The 21,465-nt window shown below is 35.4% G+C and overlaps 2 protein-coding genes across 2 annotated transcripts; both read right to left on the reverse strand.

The window, feature by feature from the left end:
• Positions 1–5,857: 5,857 nt before the first annotated feature.
• Positions 5,858–8,231, reverse strand: LOC131930856 (uncharacterized). Its single transcript, XM_059287522.1, has 3 exons — positions 8,194–8,231; positions 6,612–6,678; positions 5,858–6,288 (listed from the first exon to the last, which is right to left on the reverse strand). The coding sequence occupies exons 2-3, from the start codon at positions 6,667–6,669 to the stop codon at positions 5,969–5,971; spliced, it is 378 nt and encodes a 125-aa protein (XP_059143505.1). The 5' UTR covers positions 6,670–6,678; positions 8,194–8,231; the 3' UTR covers positions 5,858–5,968.
• An 8,758-nt stretch (positions 8,232–16,989) lies between these two features.
• Positions 16,990–18,397, reverse strand: LOC131930901 (uncharacterized). The gene is made up of 3 exons (XM_059287564.1): positions 18,354–18,397; positions 17,758–17,824; positions 16,990–17,425 (listed from the first exon to the last, which is right to left on the reverse strand). The coding sequence occupies exons 2-3, from the start codon at positions 17,813–17,815 to the stop codon at positions 17,106–17,108; spliced, it is 378 nt and encodes a 125-aa protein (XP_059143547.1). The 5' UTR covers positions 17,816–17,824; positions 18,354–18,397; the 3' UTR covers positions 16,990–17,105.
• Between the last annotated feature and the right edge of the window lie 3,068 nt (positions 18,398–21,465).

The raw sequence follows: 21,465 nt of genomic DNA on the forward strand, positions 1-21,465 counted from the left end.
ATTTAAATTAGTTTGTAATTAACAGTGTGTTTAAGAAAGAACAATATTTACCACTTAAAATCTTATTTTACAGCTCTACACATAATGCAGATTCTCCCCAATAACAAATCAAGAAACAAACAAACAAAAAAATTAGTTATCAAACGTCACTATTCAGTCAAAGTTTAGCCATTGTTCTAAAACTTTGAAATTAATGTGGTTAATCGACCTATGAATAAATCAATAAATTAATTAACGTCTTTAAATAAATGTGTTATTAACAGTCTGTCTGCAATCAAACATTATTCTCTACCTACATACTATTTTACAGCCCCCCCCCCCATATAGAGCAGTTTCCTTACAGTACCAAATCAGACAAACAAACAAAAAATATTCAAACATGTAAACAAACTTGAGTTTTAGAATCTAGTAGTATATATGTCCGATACTGCCAATGAAATTAGCTGTTTTGTCATGTGACTTGTGCGTCGTTGATCAAAATGGCGGTGTGTGAACATCTTTTAGTCGATTTTGGTTGTCATGCAAATAAACTGACTGAATTGCCAGATCCTGAATAGTAAGTATATTTATCTTTTATATATTGTCTTAATTGTGCTATTTTACACATATTTAGTTCAAAGTTTGTTTGTTAAAATATCTTAGTTGATAATAGGCCTAATATTGTTAATGTATACCGTAGTATACGCCTATACTCTATACTAATTGTATTGTTTAGTAGTATAGTATCTGTAGGGTTTAATTTGTATTTATATTATCAAAATCATAATGAGGAGGTGTTCCAATATATGGATGATGAAAACAATGTCTTTGTTACAGATCAAAATGTGAAGTAATTCATTGTTAGTAACTCATTAGTCTTAAAACCATGAATATAAGTTTATTCCTGGTTTTCAGTTTAGTATTAGTGTAGCAGAGGGGGGTGGGGGAAATAAGTCCTTCTGTTTTTGCACTTTGTACTGATGCAGTCTATCTTTATTTCTATCCACAGAGAAGTGCGAAAGAGAACAATAAAAACAACAGAGACCTGGTAATGCAGTGTCAATGATATGGGTATTGGCGCTGCCTGTATTCAAGTTGCGCAGCATCATTATGAGAAAAGAAACAGTGTTTATGTATATTCTCAATATTCAATTACAAGATTGGTTGTTTTTGCATTAGGAACTGTGTACATTGTGTAAAATTAATACATTACTTTTTAAGCTAATCCTGAGTTTTGCATTTATTGTATTAATACTTTAATTCCAGTTGTATCACAAGGCTGGGGGCGTGGTATGATCCGCACGTGACGCCATTTAGAGGGCGACACTAATGTGAAAAACACTTAAATTTACAGTCAATATAATTTTTTATCCAGTTAATCTTAAAATAAAATTATAGGGTAGAGGGTGACACAAAACCAAAAATGTAAAATTGTAAGAGGGTGGAGGGTTGACACCCTCAGTTACCACACCGAGCGTCAACCTAACCAGACTCACAGCTTGCTGAATCAATTTATGTTAATGTATGCAGATAACCCAAAGTTACAGAATAAACTTTACATTTTAATGCACAAACCCACTTATAAAGAACTGTAAAAACATTACTTGTCATGTAATGTACTCTAATATATAAATTTTGCCATGGAAGTGATAAAAAGTGAAAATAAATGACCAAGGACAGTCAGATTTACAAAAAGAAGATAATACTCATACACAAGTATGTTATTACTCATAAAAAAGTACATTACACTTCTGGAAATCTATTGAAACTGGCTGTAAAAAAACAAAATTTGACTTAGAACATTATACAATTTTCTTATCCTGATCTAGTTGATAGTATTTTGTTCTATCTCAAAAGTGAAAAATAATTATTTTGGGTTTCTGTTGCTACATAAAGTCATAAAAATAGCATCAATGCTCATTGTTTAATGCCCTTTAACATTTTATCAAAGAATAAATGAGTTTAAAATATTTTTAATAATAAATCAGACCCCGTGAAACTTCAAATGCGTTTTTCTAAAACTACATTTTGGGGGGTAGAAGAAGATAATACTAGGTAGACGATTGGTTAGTCAGTGCTCCTATAGCTAAGATGTTAGTGGAATGGCTGCCATGCGGGTGGTACGGGTCCGAGACACATCAAGACAAAAAGTTTAAAAATCTCTAGATGTTTTTTTTTTTTTAACATGAATGACGAAGTTGCCTATCGGGACCTCGCGGGACACAGGGCAGGTGAAGTAGAGTTCAGATGTTTCTTTGTCCTCAGCATATGAAGGGATAGTGTGATCAGAGACATGCTCGACCGGAATCGTTTTTTTAAACGATAAAAACACGTTGAGTTGAGTAGGTCACCTGTGACGTCAGAATATAAAGGAATAGTGTGGTCAGACCCATGCTCAGCCGAAATCGGTATTTTTAAAAAGATAATAAAACGTCTTATTGAATGTGGGTCTGGTTTTTTGCAACGATAAGTAACAGACGTGATGTTGTTGTTGTTTTTTTTGGATGACCTCCGAAACCCACAGTTATCCAATGGATGACGGTAGTCTAGTATACTACTAAAACTCAAGTTTTGTTTGCATTTTTAATATTTATTTTTTTTTTTTTTTTTTTTTTTTTTTTTTTTTATTTTTTTTTTGTCCGGTTGGCTAAAGGAGAGAAGCTGCACTATGTGTTGATGCTGTAAAATATTAATTAGGTAGAGAATTTTTTTTGTTTTCAGGCAGACTGTTAATCGCAATTTTTTTAAAGAAATTAATTAATTTATTGATTTTTTCCTTTGGTAGATTAACTACATTAATTACAGTGGTGTAGGCCAGTGTCAGCAAACGTCAGTAAAAAAATGTATTAATGTGTTTTTAAAATATTTTAAAAACTATATATAACTGAAATTCTCTTTTCATCTTCAGCAGTTTTTCTTTTGTTTCAGAAACATTTCTCATGGATGGGGGAAGAGGGGGGGGGGGGGGGGGGAGACTCTTGAAACTTTTTAAATGATCGCGATGGGGGGGGGGGGGCGATAAAAATATAAGGAGGAGGGGGCGGACAATAGTTTAAGTATATATTATCTAAATATAGTATTTTTTCTATTTCGTTCTTGGGGGTCCCTCGAAGAGATGCCTGAAAAACTCTAATCCTCAGTCATATGTGTGACTACATTAATATTAATGTAACACATATTATTGCTACCAGCCAGGGGGGATAAATAATAATGATGTTTTTGCATGCTCTTCGGTAAGCTATTTTTACCTGTTTCATGTCATGTGACATGGGATTATAGGTAGTTTGTGCCTGTAGCCGTGTCAGTCAGACCCAAGGCTGCTTTGGACACGGAGAGTGACGTTGCCTATACGACTGGTAAGTAGGTCAATAAACTGTTCTACGTCTCATGCAAGTTTTATTGAGCTGTAGAACATGTTGGTGACCTACTTACCAGCCCTATATGTAGATCATGACAATGTAGACCTAATAAAGGTAATGTGGTAATATAAATTATGATTAATTATTACAATACCTATTTGTGTATTCCTGCTAGTACTGCATGTTGCACACTAGTTAGGTTGAGTATTTAGGTATTTAGTATTGTATTACTTATTGGTACTTGTTGGCTGTACTGTGTACTGGCCGTAACATATTTTATTACACCCGTGTTACTGTGTAGCGTACACTTGGTATTTCCAGTGATGTAACCTATTGTTTACATTTAAGGGTTCTGTTTTTGCTGTGTTCTACGTTGTTTTTATGTGTTCTACTGTTCTCTACTGTCCTACATTGCCACTTATGGCTTAATGTTAATGTCAATAAAGCCAGTACTTGACAACACCAGCGTTGTTTCATTGTGTGCTTTATCTCAGGGTCAGCCCAAATGTAACACTCACTCAATGGGGATGCTTATTACCCATTGAGGTGTTGAGTTTAAAAAGACACACGTCGTCACAAAAAGCCAAACCCTCCCCCATAAAATGACGTCACATCTCAGCCTACACCCCCCCCCCCCCCCCCCCCACACACACACACACACACACAAAACTGCTGTTAACTTATTTCTTAAAACATCGATATTTTTCTAAAATCTTGACAGAACTCTCTCAACATAGAGTATTTTGATCAATTCCTATTACAATTTTTTTAAACGGGTTTCTAAAACGCGAAATAACGGCTAAAACTCGTTTTCTAACATTGCTTTTTTTAATAATGGAAAACGTCACACCCTTGGCAGCGTGAACGACTGCTCCTCTTTTGAGCATTTTTAGAAGAGCGGCGCCTTTATCGGAGATTTAAGTCAAATAAAATGGAAGCAAGTTAGGACTGCTGCAAAGACAAAATATAATCACCTTTCAGAAACTACGAATTGAAGCTGTCAACTACTAAAGCTAATTTTATGTGTTGTAAATGGGCCAACCTAATTTTTATAACTCACTTCATGCTTAGTTTTTCGCCTTCTCGGTGCCTGATCACCTTTCAGAAGTCACGAATTGAAGCACAAAATGGGCCAACCTAACTTTTATAACTCACGTCATGCTTACTTTTTCGCCTTCTCTGTGCCTGATTGAATACTATGCAAGAACAAGGCTTACATTGTAAGTGAACATCTTTACATAATAATAATGTTCTTTATGTCATACATGTAGCTGATGGATATACGCAGAGTTTCTTCCATGCATCTCTTGAGGGGGTTGGGTTGGCTACGTATAAGCCCCCTAAACGAAATAGAATGTATATAGAAAATATATACTTCCCCTGGATGCAGAAGTTTTTGGAAGAAAAACTGGATATACTCCATAAGTCACAGCTGATTACAAGTAGGCCTACAGGCCTAAGTTTGTTTGCTCGTGTTTTATTTGCCATAAATTAAAGGAGTGATCTATTTTCTTTTTCTCCTATCATTGAAGTATTTGTTTTGCCATTGCCTATCTTGTGCGGTTTTTAGCAAAAGTCGAAACTTTTAGCAAAGTCGTAACGATGCCGTCTGGTACTTTCTTTCAACAGAAAATGACAGGTCACTCGAAGGTCAGCTGATATAGGCAGCAGCGTAGAGACCCATTCTGCGCCCCCGTGAAGTATCATTTTTGCGCCCCCCCCCCCTCGCCCATTTATAAATATGGTTAAAGTTCATGAAAAAGCACCCCCACCCCCATACTCCCCTGAATTGGAAAAGTTAGTGGCACTTTTTACCATTCACTATCCCGTAAAGGATTTTCTTGTCGTGCCACACAATTGATGTAGAAACAGTTAAACCATATTTATGTAGAATTTAACACTCCAACTTAAAATGAACTTTTAAATTTTTTCTACCCCTTTTGGCGCCCCCTTAAGGTCGACCGCCCCACCCGCATTCTCCAGCAACGCCATTAGATATAGGACATTTTTCCAAGATGGTTTGAATTTTCATTTTAAATAGGCTGTTACTATTTTTATCTAAGCCTGTGTTTCATTCAATAGTATGTTGTCGAGAACAGCTTTTGTAAAATCATATGTCGTTTAAAAAGCTTCACGAAAGCTGCTCTTCTTTTATATATATTCTTTTTGTTATCGACTGTATGTATGATAAAACTCAAATGTGTTTTTGGACTAGATCATTATAACCTGAGATATTGTATGTTATAATTTCTGTGATCTTATGTTTACAAGTTACCTGTACGTGGCATGCACTATTAAGCATCATTGGTTGATATGTTTGCAGTTTTAAAGGTTGAGGTTCTTTTACTATCTGGGGCTGTTAACCCCGCAATTTACAAACCTCTTCTTCAAATTAGCTTTAAAAAAAAGAATATCACACCATTAAATGTATTTGAATGATGAAATGTTTTAACAATCCGAAAAATATTTAAATTTAAAAAAAAGACTAAAATAAATTAACACCAAATACTTTTGCCACTTTTGCTTTTTATTGAGCAGAAATTAAAACATAATTTTTAAAGACGTTAGTATCACAACAGTTATGTAAAAATAAAGAGCCGTCTGCCGTCTTTAAATTCTGATTAAGATTTCTAATCGAATGCATACCAGCGCACATAGGCACCGAAGATCTGTGTGTCTGCCCATGTAGCCAAAGTGATTTGAGCACCGGTTGTTGTGATCTGTCCCACAGCAACCGAATACCTCAAGTTTGTGTCTTTACTTGCATCCATAGTTTCCACTGTTACCACTACAGTCGGTGGCGTCCCGTAAGGCTTGGCGAACTTGATAGTTTGAACACTTCGCTTATCATTCCCAGACACCTGATAGGTGTTGGAGTTTCCAAAGGGGACAGAACCTTGTTCTATGTGACCGGCCACTTTTTCAGCTAGCTTTTGTAAGCATGCTGGATCTGAAAACGGAATGTCGTTGCTTACAATTTTAATTTGATGTTAATAACGTGTTTATATCGTCTTTATTTTGTTTTTTTTAACAAAATTATCATAAAATGTGATTTAGATTAAATGAACTATTTATAGTGAAACAAATAAATGTTATTTTATACATAGTAGAATTTAATTCGTCCTTAAACAATCTAAATAAATTCGATTGTAGACTATGTTTACTTTGCAGAAAAATAAATTGAATCCCATTAGCAGAAAATACTTTTTTAAACAAAATAAAGAATTTGAAAGGATACATGATATCTGTCTAAAGTAACAACTAAATACTTACAGTCAGTTGATGAAACTGCTGAAATTAAACCCAGCACAACAAGAAGTTTTCCGTACATTTTTTATTACTGAAACAGACATTTAGATATGAAGTATGTCAAATGGGCTATAATGCACATTTCGCAGTAATGATTATGAAATACCCTTAATAAAGATATAAATCAAAGATTTGGCAGCATATATTTTGCATTGTGAAGAAGACTTATCTTTAAGGAAGTTGATATTAAAAGTAGTGACTTATTTATATAATATTTAATATTTTTTCTAAATTGGTAAATGGAATAGATTCCTTTTCAACAAAATTAAGTATTAATTGTCAAATTGTTATGATCCATATAGGTCATTGACTCCGATTTGATCCTGTTATTCTTTTTGAATTTGCTATTATAGTCTCTGTCCAACTAACAACAAAATTACAATACCGCAGTTGTTTCTCATAGATGAGTGGTTGTCCACAGCTGTCGAGCCTCATCTTCCTACTACGAGTTTAACCGACCCGACCACGTCGATAATACGCATTATGGTATATTCACACGTTAATGTTTTATCCGAAAAAAATTTATCACTTAAGTTCGGTTCCAATTATAATACCAGTATTGTGGGAAATTGGTGGTTTGATGGTTGAGTATACGACTTTTACCTCGATAGTCCCGAGTTCGATTCCCGGTTAATAGAACATCCCAAAGTCCACCCAATCTGTAACGGTTACCTGACTCATGTTAGGCAAAGTAAAGGCGGCTGGGCGTTAAGCCGACCACACAATCACTTTATATTCCGACGTCACTAAAACACGCGAACTCTAATTCTTCTACCCCTATGGGCTATCAGGTTCGAAAGATACTTTACTTACTTTTTTTATATTCTTGTAATCTAGAGATAGTTTAAATTTGTCGAATAAAAATAAAAAACTTTACTACATATTACATGTTTGATGAAAACCAGTGTCATGCGATGAAATTTCCCATCGGGGACAAGCTAAAGGGTCCAAGTTGGAGCCCCATCTGCTGGGTAATCAGATTGTGTACCTAGATGTGTATCCCGTACTACTTAAATAGAATTACATGCGAAGGACGAATAAGACAACGTGTATAATAATTTTGAAGCAACAAAAAAGTTTTCCAGAACACAACAGAATCTGCTCACAAGCTTTTGGATTTCTTAAAAAAAAAAAAGGAAAAAGAGTGTCAACATGGGTTTTGAACCCGAAACGGACGGGATGGATGACATGCTCTCAACTCGGTCGCTACAACCCATATCAATGTATCAAATTTATCGCGAGGTGTCTCTACGTGTAGACGAGCTGTGACGAGCTGATTTCTCGATCACGCCAACTTTTATTTGTTTTTAATTCAATCTAGAGTTAAGTACGCTCAAAGAACACGTCAATGCACTGCGCGACCATGGATTTAAGTAGATTGAAATAAAGTATCGTCACATTTTTAAAAAAAACTGAATACTTGAGACACTAAGAGAACTATCTGAGTCCCCAATCTTCAATGTCTGGAAGCCACTGGTAATAACATAAATTGTTATACATGAAAAACGAACATTTAAATCGTCAAAATTACAAAACTACTACTTACAGGGAAGAAATCGTAATTTTTACAAGAAAAATTGTAGAAGTGCTGGCTGTACAGAAAATAACTGCATTTTATATACGTTTTCATGAATTTGTTAACATCAATCTGAATAATAATAAGTTAGGTATTGGAGAAATTTACAGTTTAATTTTTGAATTGTCTTTGTAGTTGTTTTAACAAAGCTAATTATTCTTAAGCTCAGCCGGTGGGGACAAACAACCACGGACTAATTAGCAGCAACATTGTATTTTAATACCCGCATTATTTAAATATTTTAGGCACCCACGTGACGAAGATAATTGCTTTTATCCAAGATGTTTCCAAGCATACTTTTGACAACCTACATTGTCCATATGCTTTACAGCCGAACGCTTTGTCATCACATTTACAGCACAGCGTTTTCTGACATAAATTTCTAAACAGAAAATCATTTATGTTTTGAAATGTTTACAAAGCTTTGTTAAAAAAATAGTAAACTTTTTACCATATATATAAATTATCTTTTTAGTAATCAAATATATATATATATAAATATATATATAAATATATATATCTTTATAAAATGGACGTTTTAAAAAATAACACCTTAAAGCATTACATTTAGAAACTATTCTGATTGGAAACAACGAAATCCCAAATTTATAATTTTACCACTTTGTGTTTTTTCAATTGACTATGCTATCGTGTCATTAATAATGTTTTTAAATATTCAGTAAATAAAGCTTCCAATTGTAATAGCACTGCGAATTAATATTGTTTAAATTGTCTTATGGGCCGTTGGTAAAACAACGGTAACCGCTCTTGTAATTTATATTCCTAACCCTACAACAGGTGTTGTTTTATCTTAGCTTGTTTTTTTACGTGTAATTAAACCAACAATGATGTTTTAACGTTACATTTAAAAAACGTGTAAAAGATGGGGACTAGGGGGAGTATTAAATGTAACAACTAACCTTGAAGATTATTACATATAGATATATAGCTCTCGCAAAACACACGAAAAACATGAACATTTAGTGCGAAATTGTTTTAGTCATGCAACTCTATTTAATAGAAAAATGTAAAATACTAAAATTAAGTATATAAAAAACGTTTTATGAACAAGCTTTTTATGTAATAATGAAGCAAAAATCAGAAAATAAATTATTTTATTTCAAAATATAGTACACTATTATTTGAATAACTTTAAAGAAAAGTGTGGGGTCACCTCATAAATATTTTAAAAAGGGACCCAATAGACAATAAAGTGACGCACGATTTTTAAAATAGTTATTAAAGTAGTAGTGTATTATTATATTACAATGTTGCAGTCTACATTGGAAGGCAACATAAAATTACAGTTAAGTATCTGGAGTATATATACTTTTAAAAATGCAATATGTTTACTATTAAAGCATTTTAGTTAAAGGGCTCTTCTTGTAACATATTTGGAACCGCTGCAATTTTAATTTTATCAAAATGTATGCTGAAGCAGGGGCTTCTATTAATTTGGTGAGCTAAACAGACGTGGCATATAAAATAAAAATATTGAAACTTAACAAAAACATAATCTCTGTTCGTTGGTATCTACGAAGTACTTAATAAAATTAACGGTTACATAGAATTTAACAGACTTGGGCGTCAGAAATGTTTGAACTGCTGGATATTTTTAAAATGCCATTTTATTTTTCTATAGGGGTCGTCCATAAATGACGTCGCACTCGTAATTTTGTGACGGTGTGTGATGAGGGGGAGGGGGGAGAGGTAGAGATGTTGCGACGTCACACTTTTGCATTATAAAAAAGCAATGTTAGAAAACGAATTTTAGACGTTATTTTGCGTTTTAGAAAGCTGTTTTAATAAATTGTAATAGAAAAAAAAAAGTACTCTATTTTGACAGAGTTTAGACAAGATTTTGGGAAAATATCGATGTTTTAAAAAAAACATTCAACTGCAAGTTTGAGGGGGGAGGTTGTAGGCTGAGGTGTGACGTCATTTTAGGGGGTGGGTCTGGCTTTTTGTGACGATGTGTGACGGAAGGGTGGGGGGAGGTAAAAATCTCCAAAAAGCGTGAAACATTTATGGATGACCCCATAAAAAATTCTTTATCGTTTGTTTGCCTTCATAAACAAATAAATGACACCTGTTGGTTGAGCTCAGCTGGTGCATAATTAGCTGGAATCCAACAACTACAAAGACATTAAAAAGATCAAATTGTAGTTTTCTCCAATATCTAACAAACTATTCTCAGATTATTTTCAAAATGTTTTGTTAAAACATGTATATAAAAATGTGATATTTTTCTCAATGGTTTTCAAATCAAAAGGATACTTCATTTTCGCCTTTTAAGAGAAAGACTTGTTCGCTGTAAAGTTTTATTTTTATACAGCTTCCCATTAAGGTGTAAGGTTTTATAATTGTATCGTAATTGAATAGAAAATATTTTATGTGTGCTATTATAAAAAAGATATACCCCATAATTAAAATATACAAAATATATTCGTAAGCGCATTGTGACGTGGCCTAGATGTTCATAACGAAAGCGTGTGGGTACGGAGAGATTATGTGTGAGAGTGGCCTCTCCTTAGAAGTGTGTGAACTGTAGTGTGTAAGGTGTGGTCTATCGTCAACTTAGGGTAGCATGTAGTCAGTTTTCATCGTGTGAATGTTCACTGTTTCTCTGTAGTAGTTTGGAATTTATATTGGACTGTTACAATTGAACTGTGTGGATTCTGTTTTTACCTGATTCCAAAAGTAAATGGAACGCTGAGTGTAACAAGCATAATATTCTACGACCTATATTGTTCAAGGTAGAAAGTGTTCGTTATAAACATATTAAGAAGCATCATTACAGATTATTTTATGATAAGTGTTATTTTAGTATATACTAAATAAATAGGTAACTTCTATTAATGCTTCTGTTAAAGTTATGTTTATTGCAAAACCAATATTTTTCTTTACCAATAATTAATACAGAAAAATCACACATACTTTAGATTTAAAAATTCAAGAATAATAATCGTATCTCATTTTCTCAGTAGCGTAGCAAGAGGGGGGCGGGGGGGGGGAACATATGTTCCCGGGCGCCGACCTTAGGGGCGCCAAAATGGGTTGGAAAAATAAATCGAAATCTCGAGGGGGGTGCAAATCGAAAAGTTTGTCCCCGGGCACCGGGAAGGGTCGCTACGCCTCTGCATTTTCTATACTCACTTCCTCTGTCTTTTGTCCGTCAGTCGGCCGCCTAGAATTAGATCGAAACGCTCGAGCGAAATTACTGGCACTTCTAGCTGACAGACATGTTTCGTAGTTGAAATGTGGGTCAAGACATGAAGACAATGCAACATGACATTAAATTTTGACCAAATTAGTAGGCATTTCTATCCAACTACTCCACACGCGTCATTCATCACGTCCAATAGCGCGTCATCACAATCAGTGCATTAAAAAGTAGAAAATTAACTAAACACTACTATTCAAATCAATATAAAGAAAAGCGTGGGTCTACGGGAGAGAATCTGCATTATGTGTAGAGCTGTTAAATAGTAATTAAGTAGGGAACAATTTTTGTTTTCAGACAAACTGTTAATCACAAATTTATTTAAAGACGTTAATTAATTTGGTAGATTAACCACATTAATTATAAAAGTTTAAAACAATGACTTTACTTTTAGTGAATATTGACGTCACAGTATTTGTTTACTTTTTAGTACAATAAATGGCGGCTTCAATAGAAGATTTTGTTTCCCATTCAGATCTTTAACGCGTTATAAAGCTAATTTTCTGTTCGCTATAACTTAACAATACGTCCGTTTGCTATTTTTGCTACGTTTCAACGTTATTATCAATGTTTAAACAGTTCTTTTTATTTTTTTATTATGCAATACATTTCTCTAGATCTACAGATCAGCTGTCGAAGGAAGAAAAAGTTATGAATCTAGATCTAGATCTTCTAGGTCACTAGAATTAACGTAAATTCTAGAACTAGACGTAATGTAAATTCTACATCTAGAATCTAGAATCTATTTTAGGCCTTAATTATTTCATATAAATCTTTGCTTAGCTTCAATGATCAACTTATTCGAGAATGCATGGGATTTATCTATCTAGGTTTTAGATCTAGATCTACGGCAAAACCTAGAATCTAGACCCAACGTAAATTCTACATCTAGATCTAGATCTAGACTTAACGTAAATTCTACATCTAGAACCTAGAACTAGAATCTATATACTTCCTTCCTTCCTTATACGGAAACCGGCTCAGAAGGTTCACTTCCTTTAGCGAGGCAAACTCTACCATAACACCAAGTTCCCCACATATCGGTCGTTCACTTCTGTGGGCTCTCACCGGGCTTTCCTTCCCCACCCACCAGACGCGGGATGTGGGGACGTCGTCCTACCGCCTGGTACCCAGCTTGATCGCGGGGGGCGTTCGGTCGTTCTTTGAGCTTAGCGCATACAGCAGCTCTACTCGACTAATTCAAAAACCTCTAGTTGTCATTCCACGCTCACTAGGGGGGTCATGAGCTTGGTCCGACTAGTGGCACTCTTCCGAAGCCACGTGAAGACCGCAACTTAAAGTCAAGATATCTGGTTAGGGTCGAGAGCAAACGCCTCTTGGTTCCCGGCAGTCTTGCACCTCTCCTCCGCCACGCTGTAGGGGAATTGGGAGTCCGACATACCAGGCTCTTCGGAACTAGGATCTATATACTAAACTATTTCACGCCTTAATTATTGTATATATTTCTTTGTTTAGCTTTGGAATTGGCTAAATTGGGATATAGGCCCTATATTAATTTAAAATAATAGGACCTATTCGCGTAACTGGTTAGTCAGTGCTCCTATAGCTAATATGTTAGTGGAATGGCTACCATGCGGGTGGTACTGGTTCGGAACACATCAAGACAAAAAAATTTTTAAATTCGCGGAATACAGAGCAGGTGAAGTAGAGTTCAGATGTTACTTTGTCCTCAGCATATGAACGGGTAGTGTAGTCAGAGACATGCTCGGCCGGAATCGTTTTTTTTAAACGATAAAAACATATTGAGTTGAGTAGGTCACCTGTGACGTCAGTATATGATGGGATAGTGTGGTCAAACCCATGCTCAGCCGAAATCGGTGTTTTTAAAAGATAATAAAACGTCTTTTTGAATGTGGGGTCTGGTTTTTTGTGACGATAAGTGACATGTTTTTTAAGGATGACCTCCGAAACCCACAGTTATCCAATGGATGACGGGTAGTCTATTATACTACTAAAACTCAAGTTTGTTTACATATTTGAATATTTTTATTTTTTCTATTTTTTCCGATTGGCTACAGGAGAGAATCTCCACTATGTGTAGAGCTGTTAAATAGTAATTAGATAGAGAACAATTTTTGTTTTCAGACTGTTAATCACAATTTTTTTAAAGAGGTAAATTAATTTATTGATTTATTCATTGGTAGATTAACCAAATTAATTACAATGGTGTAGGCAGTGTTTCTTCCAGACTTTTTTCTCCGGGGGGGGGGGGGGCACTTGAAATTTTCAGGGGGGGTGGGGCGGTAGACTTTCTTCGGGAGGGGGCGGACACTGTTAAAAGTATATGTCTTCTATATAAATTATATACATTTCAGTTTGTTCGGAGGGGGGGGGGGGGGCGGTAGAATTTTTTAGGAGAGATGCCTGGAAGATACTCTGGGTGTATGTCAGTGTCAGCAAACGTAAGTAAAATTGTATATTAATGTGTTTTTACAATATTTTAAAACCTATATTTCTAACCGAAATTCTCTTTTCATCTTCAGCAGTTTTTCTTTTCCTTCAGAAACATTTCTCATGGATGGACGGAAGGGGGAGGGGGTGACTCTTGAAACTTTTTAAATTATTATTTAAGGACGATGGGTGGACACTGGTTTAAATATATATATTTTCTATATAAATTATTTTTTTCTATTTCGGTCTTGAGCGTTTGACTTGCTTTGGGGAGGATGTGAAGTGAAGGTGTCCCTCGAAGAGATGCCTGAAAAACTCTAATCCTCAGTCATAAATGTGACTTCATTAATATTAATGTAACACATATCATTGTTACCAGCCAGGGGGATAAATAATAAGTTGTAATTTATTAGGTTGCGGCCCCTAAGGGACCGCAACTGTTGATGTTTTTTGCATGCTCTTCGATTTTTACCTGTGTTTTGTGTCATGTGACATGGGTAGTTCGTGCCTGTGGCCGTGTCAGTCAGACCCAAGGCTGTTGTGGACACGGAGAGTGACGTTGCTTATAAGGCTGGTAAGTAGGTCAATAAACAGTTCTACGGCTCGTGCAGGTTTTATTGAGCCGTAGAACATGTTGGTGACCTACTTACCAGCCCTATAGGTAGATAATGTAGACCTAATGAAGGTAATGTAGTTATATAAATTAAGATTAATTATTAGAATACCTATTTGTGTATTCCTGCAAGTACTGCATGTTGCACACTAGTTAGGTTGAGTATTCATTTAAGTATTATTATTGTACTGCATATTGGTACTTGTTGGCTGTACTGTGTACTGGCCGTAACATATTTTATTACACCCGTGTAATAGTGTAGCCTACACGTGGTATTTCCAGTGGTGTAACCTATTGTTTACATTTGCTTAAGGGCTACAGTTCTGTTTTTCTGTGTTCCACTGTTCTACTGTCCTACATCGCCGTTTATGGCTTGATGTTAATAAAACCATTAGTTGACAACACCAGCGTCGTTTCATTGTGTGCTTTATCTCAGGGTCAGCCCAAATGTAACACTCACTAAATGAGGATATTTATTACCCACTGAGGTGTTGTGTTTAAAAGGTCACACGTCGTCACAAAAAGCTAGACCCTCCCCCATAAAATGATGTCACACCTAAGCCTACCATCCCCCCCCCCCCCTCAAAATTGCTGTCGAATTTTTCTTAAAACATCGATATTTTTCCAAAATCTTGTCAGAACTCTGTCAACATAGAGTATTTTGATCAATTCCTATTACAATGTTTTAAAACCGTTTTCTAAAACGCGAAATAACGGCTACAACCTGTTTTCTAACATTGCTTTTTTTATAATGCAAAAACGTCACACCATCTGAACCCCTCATAACACACCGTCACAAAATTAAGGACACCCCCCCCCCCCCACCACTTACCCCTACGAGTGTGACGTCATTTATGGACGACCCCTGGGCAGCGTGAACGACTGCTCCCCTTTTGAGCATTTTCAGCAGAGCGGCGCCGTTATCGGAGATTTAAGTCAAATAAAATGGAAGCAAGTTAGGACTGCTGCAAAGACAGCAAAATATAATCACCTTTCAGAAACTACGAATTGAAGCTGTCACTAAAGCTAATTGTATGTGTTGCAAATGGGCCAACCTAATTTTTATAACTCACTTCATGCTTAGTTTTTCGCCATCTCGGTGCCTGATCACCTTTCAGAAGTCACGAATTGAAGCACAAAATGGGCCAACCTAACTTTTATAACTCACGTCATGCTTAGTTTTTCGCCTTCTCGGTGCCTAATTGAATACTTGAAGAACATGGCTCACATTGTCAGTCAAATTCTTTACATAATAATAATGTTCTTTATGTCATACATATAGCTGATGGATATACGCAGAGTTTCTTCCATGCATCTCTTGAGGGGGTTGGGTTGGCTACGTATAAGCCCCCTAAACGAAATAGAATTTATATAGAAAATATATACTTCCCCTGGTTGCAGAAGTTTTTGGAAGAAAAACTGGATATACGCCGTCAGTCACAGCAGATTACAAGTAGACCTACAGGCCTAAGTTTGTTTGCTCGTGTTTTATTTGCCATAAATTAAATGAGTGATCTATTTTCTTTTTCTCCTATCATTGGAGTATTTGTTTTGCCATTGCCTATCTTGTGCGGTTTTTAGCAAAAGTCGAAACTCTTTTAGCAAAGTCGTAACGATGCCGTCTGGTACTTTCTTTCAACAGAAAATGACAGGTCACTTGAAGGTCAGCTGATATAAGCAGCAGCGTAGAGACCCATTCTGCGCCCCCGTGAAGAATCATTTTTGCGCCCCCCCCCCTCGCCCATTTATAAATATGGTTAAAGTTAATGAAAAAGCACCCCCACCCCCATCCTCCCCTGAATTGGAAAAGCTAGTGGAACTTTTTACCATTCATTATCCCGTAAAGGATTTTCTTGTGGTGCCACACAATTGACCTATAAACAGTTAAACCATATTTGTGTAGAATTTAACACTCCAACTTAAAATGAACTTTTAAATTTTTTCTACCCCTTTTGGCGCCCCCTTAAGGTCGACCGCCCCACCCGCATTCTCCAGCAACGCCATTAGATATAGGACATCTTTCCAAGATGGTTTTAATTTTCATTTTAAATAGGCTGTTACTATTTTTATCTAAGCCTGTGTTTCATTCAATAGTATGTTGTCGAGAACAGCTTTTGTAAAATCATGTCATTTAAAAAGCTTCACGAAAGCGGCTCTTCTTTTATATATATTCTTTTTGTTATCGACTGTATGTATGATAAAACTCAAATGTGTTTTTGGACTAGATCATTATAACCTGAGATATTGTATGTTATAATTTCTGTGATCTTATGTTTACAAGTTACCTGTACGTGGCATGCACTAATAAGCATCATTGGTTGATATGTTTGCAGTTTTAAAGGTTGAGGTTCTTTTACTATCTGGGGCTGTTAACCCCGCAATTTACAAACCTCTTCTTCAAATTAGCTTTGAAAAAAGGAATATCACACCATTGAATGTATTTGAATGATGAAATGTTTTAACAATCCGAAAAATATTTAAATTTTTAAAAAAAAGACTAAAATAAATTAACACCAAATACTTTTGCCACTTTTGCTTTTTATTGAGCAGAAATTAAAACATAATTTTAAAGACGTTAGTATCAGAACAGTTATGGAAAAATAAAGAGCCGTCTTTAAATTCTGTTTAAGATTTCTAATCGAATGCATACCAGCGCACATAGGCACCGAAGATCTGTGTGTCTGCCCATGTAGCCAAAGTGATTTGAGCACCGGTTGTTGTGATCTGTCCCACACGAACCGAATACCTCAAGTTTGTGTCTTTACTTGTATCCATAGTTTCCACTGATAACACTACAGTCGGTGGCGTCCCGTAAGGCTTGGCGAACTTGATAGTTTGAACACTTTGCTTATCATTCCCAGACACCTGATAGGTGTTGGAGTTTCCAAAGGGGACAAGACCTTGTTCTTTGTGACCGGCCACTTCTTCAGCCAGCTTTTGTAAGCATGCTGGATCTGAAAACGTAATGTCGTTGCTTACAATTTTAATTTGATGTTAATAACGTGTTTATATCGTCTTTATTTTGTTGTTTAACAAAATTATCATGGGTATCAATAAAATGTGACTTAGATCAAATGAAAGATTTACAGTGAAACAGATAAATGTTATATTATACATATTAGAATTTAGTTCGTCCTTAAACAATCTAAATAAATTCGATTGTAGACTACGTTTACTTTGCAGAAAAATAAATTGAATCCCATTAGCAAAAAATACTTTTTTTAAACAAAATAAAGAATTTGAAAGGATACATGATATCTGTCTAAAGTAACAACTAAATACTTACAGCTAGTTGATGAAACTGCTGAAATTAAACCCAGCACAACAAGAAGTTTTCCGTACATTTTTAATTACTGAAACAGACATTTAGATATGAAGTAAGTCAAATGGGCTATTATGCACTTTTCGCAGTAATGATTATGAAATACCCTTAATATAGATATAAATCAAAGATTTGGCAGCATATATTTTGCATTGTGAAGAATCCTTTTTTAAGGAAGTTGATATTAAAAGTAGTGACTTATTTATATATTTACTATTTTTCTTCTTTCTAAATTTTTTATTATGGAATAGATTCCTTTCAACACAACTAAGTATTAATTCGGGCATTTGTCGCATTCGGGCAAGTGTCCATTCGCGCGTTTGTTGCATTCGGGCAAGTGTCCATTCGGGCATTTGTCGCATTCGGGCAAGTGTCCATTCGGGGAATTGGCCTTCACGAAAACGGCATTCGGGCAAGTGTCTTTCGGGAAAACGTCCGGCTCCCTCAGATTACTATCTGAGTCCCCAATCTTCAAGGCCTGGAAGCCACTGATAACAACACAAAATGTGATACATGAAAACGAACATTTAAATCGTCAAAATTACAAAATTACTACTTACAGGGAAGAAATCGTAATTTTTACAAGAAAAATTGTAGATGTCTGGCTGTACAGAAAATAACTGCATTTTATATACGTTTTCATGAATTTGTTAACATCAATCTAAATAATAATGAGTTAGGTATTGGAGAAATGTACAGTTTAATTTTTGAATTGTCTTTGTAGTTGTTTGATCAAAGCTAATTATTCTTAAGCCCAGCATGTGAGGACAAACAACCACGCACTAATTAGCAGCAACATTGTATTTTAATACCCGCATTATTTAAATACTTTAGGCACCCACGTGTTGAAGATAATTACTTTTATCCGAAATGTTTCCAAGCATACTTTTGACAACCTACATTGTCCATCTGCTATAGAGCTGAACGCTTTGTCATCACATTTACAGCACAGCTATTTCTGACATAAATTTCTAAACAGAAAATCATTTGTGTTTTTAATGTTTACAACACTTTGTTTAAAAAAAAATAGTACATTTTTTACACTATAAAATAATTTTCTTTTTAAGTAAGCAAATTAAAACAAAATATATAATAATATCTTTATGAAATGGACGTTTTCTAAAAAAAATAAAAAACATTAAAGCATTAAAGTTAGAAACTATTTTGATTGGAAACAAAGAACTCCCAAATTTATAATTTTACCACTTTGTGTTTTTTTCAATTGTCTATGCTATCGTGTCATTAATAATGTTTTTAAATATTCAGTAAATAAAGCTTCCGATTGTAATAGCACTGCGAATTAATATTGTTTAAATTGTTTCATGGGCCGTTGGTAAAACAACGGTAACCGCTCTTGTAATTTATATTTTAAACGTATTCCTAACCCCAACAGGTGTTGTGTTACCTTAGCTTGTTTATGTGGCATGGACATGATCATGAGTTTGAAGAATGTACTTTCCATCCCCTTTATCCCCCTCATCCCCTTCTTGTCATTCAGCCAACGGCTGATTTGTTATCTTGTTACTGCACGCTGTGATAGGCTTGAACGCGTTCAACAGGCTTTACATCGGACTGTATAAGGCACATGTGTTAATGTGTATGCCCATCTCTCCGTATAGGGTTTGGTAGAAACGAATGTAAATACTAGACAGGAAAGAAAAAACACAGGAAAAAAAAGTCAAAGGAAAAAAAGTCACAGGAAAAAAGTCACAGGAAAAAATGTCACAAATATATATTTGCATGATATCTGTTAATACTTTTATGTATTAAATATTTAGAGAGTGCAAATTAACTTAGGATTAATTAAATGTAATGTAATGTGTGATGGCTGTATACACATAGGAATTTTTATAATTCATCTTCTTTCTTCTTCTTCTTCGTTCTTAATTGAGAATATGGTGGAGGATTCAGACAACAAGTCCAATTTCGTGAATAAACCGGACTGTGGTCTCCAGATCAGCAGGTGCCCCATATAATTTTTTTCCCTGAGTGGGGTGAGCAGGGGCCAGTGTCTGACTCGCGCCTGGCTAAATAAAGAACATTCCTGGAGGACCTGCTCCGTATTTTCCGTGGCCTGGATGTTTTTTCTTTCTAAAAATAGTTATTATGAAGTTTGTAGATTGTAACTAGACTACCCGTCATCCGTTGGATAACTGTGGGTTTCGGGGGTCATCCATCAAAAAACAACACGTCTGTCACTTAGAGGCATAGCAACCCTTCCCGGCGCCCGGGGACGAACTTTTCGATTTGAAAACCCCCCCGCAGGATTTCGATTTGCAACCCCCCCCCCCCCCCCAAACTTTTGATGTGCACCCCCCCCTCAAGATTTCGATTTGAACCCCCCCCCCCACTCAAACTTTCGATTTGCACCCCCCTCAACCTTTCAATTTATTTTTCCAACCCATTTTGGCGCCCTTTAAGGTCGGCGCCCGGGGACATATGTCGTCCCCCCCTCCTCGTTACGCTACTGCAGTGTCACTTATCGTCACAAAAAACAGACCCCACATTCAAAAATATGTTTTTTATCTTTTAAAAACACCGAAAACACCGATTTCGGACTATCCCTTCATATTCTGACGTCACAGGTGACCTACCCAACTCTACTTCACCTGCCCAGTGTCCCGCCAAGTCTCAGACAACATGTTTTATCGTTTAAAAACGATTCCAACCGAGCCTGTCTCTGACCACACTTTCCTTTCATATGCTTAGGACAAAGAAACAGATGAACTCTACTTCACCTGCCCTGTATCCTGCCAAGTTTAGATAGGCAACTTTATCATTCACATCTGAAAAAAAAAATTGAAAAAAAAATATCATTGACGTATTGGACTAGAACCTGTGCCACCCGCATGAGAGCCGATTACACTACCAACTTAGCTATTTTCTCGTGACGTCACAAGTGAATTTTTATACTATACTATGAGTCTCCTTATGCAACTTGATTTACGCGCATAGATCTAGAACTAAGTCTAGTAGTAGTAACTTTCAAATTAAATTTTATCTTAAATTAGCCAAACAAAGATTTTTATATAAAATAAAGAAGGTCTGAAATTATCTAGATCTAGATAGAATTATCTAGATCTAGATTCTACGACTCGTTTGCTTAAGTCTTAAGTTTAGTTTTTCTTGCTAGATCTAGAATCTAGATTTTCTAATAGGCCCGGGAGCGAGCATTTCAAAATTACCATATTCCAAACAAATATGTATATGAAATAATAAAGGTCTAAAATAGTTTAGTATATAGAAAATCATTATTAACTAAATCTAGATAGAATTATCTATATTTTAGATCTACGACTGAGCTATATTTAGAATTTACGTTTATAATTTAGCAAAATTAGCGGTATCGAAGCCGCGTATGAATCTTAAGCTACGCAAATAGGCCCAGATCCAGCATTTCAAAATTTGCATAGTCGAAACAAAGATTTATACAAAATAATAAAGGTCTAAAATATTTTAGTATATAGAAACTCATTATTATCTAAATCTAGATAGAATTATCTATATTCTAGATCTACGACTGGTTTGCTTAAGTCTCGTTTTTTTTTGGATTGTATTTAGATCTATAACTAATAAATCTTTGATTTGACCTAGATGCTAGATCTAGATCTAGATCTATAAATAACTTTCTTGGACAGATTGTAGATGTAGAGAAATTTATCGTAAAACTAA

This window comes from Physella acuta, unplaced genomic scaffold (assembly GCF_028476545.2).
Source record: "Physella acuta isolate Inbredline_101_S28 unplaced genomic scaffold, ASM2847654v3 ptg000101l, whole genome shotgun sequence".
In the NCBI taxonomy this organism is placed as follows: Eukaryota; Metazoa; Mollusca; class Gastropoda; family Physidae; genus Physella; species Physella acuta.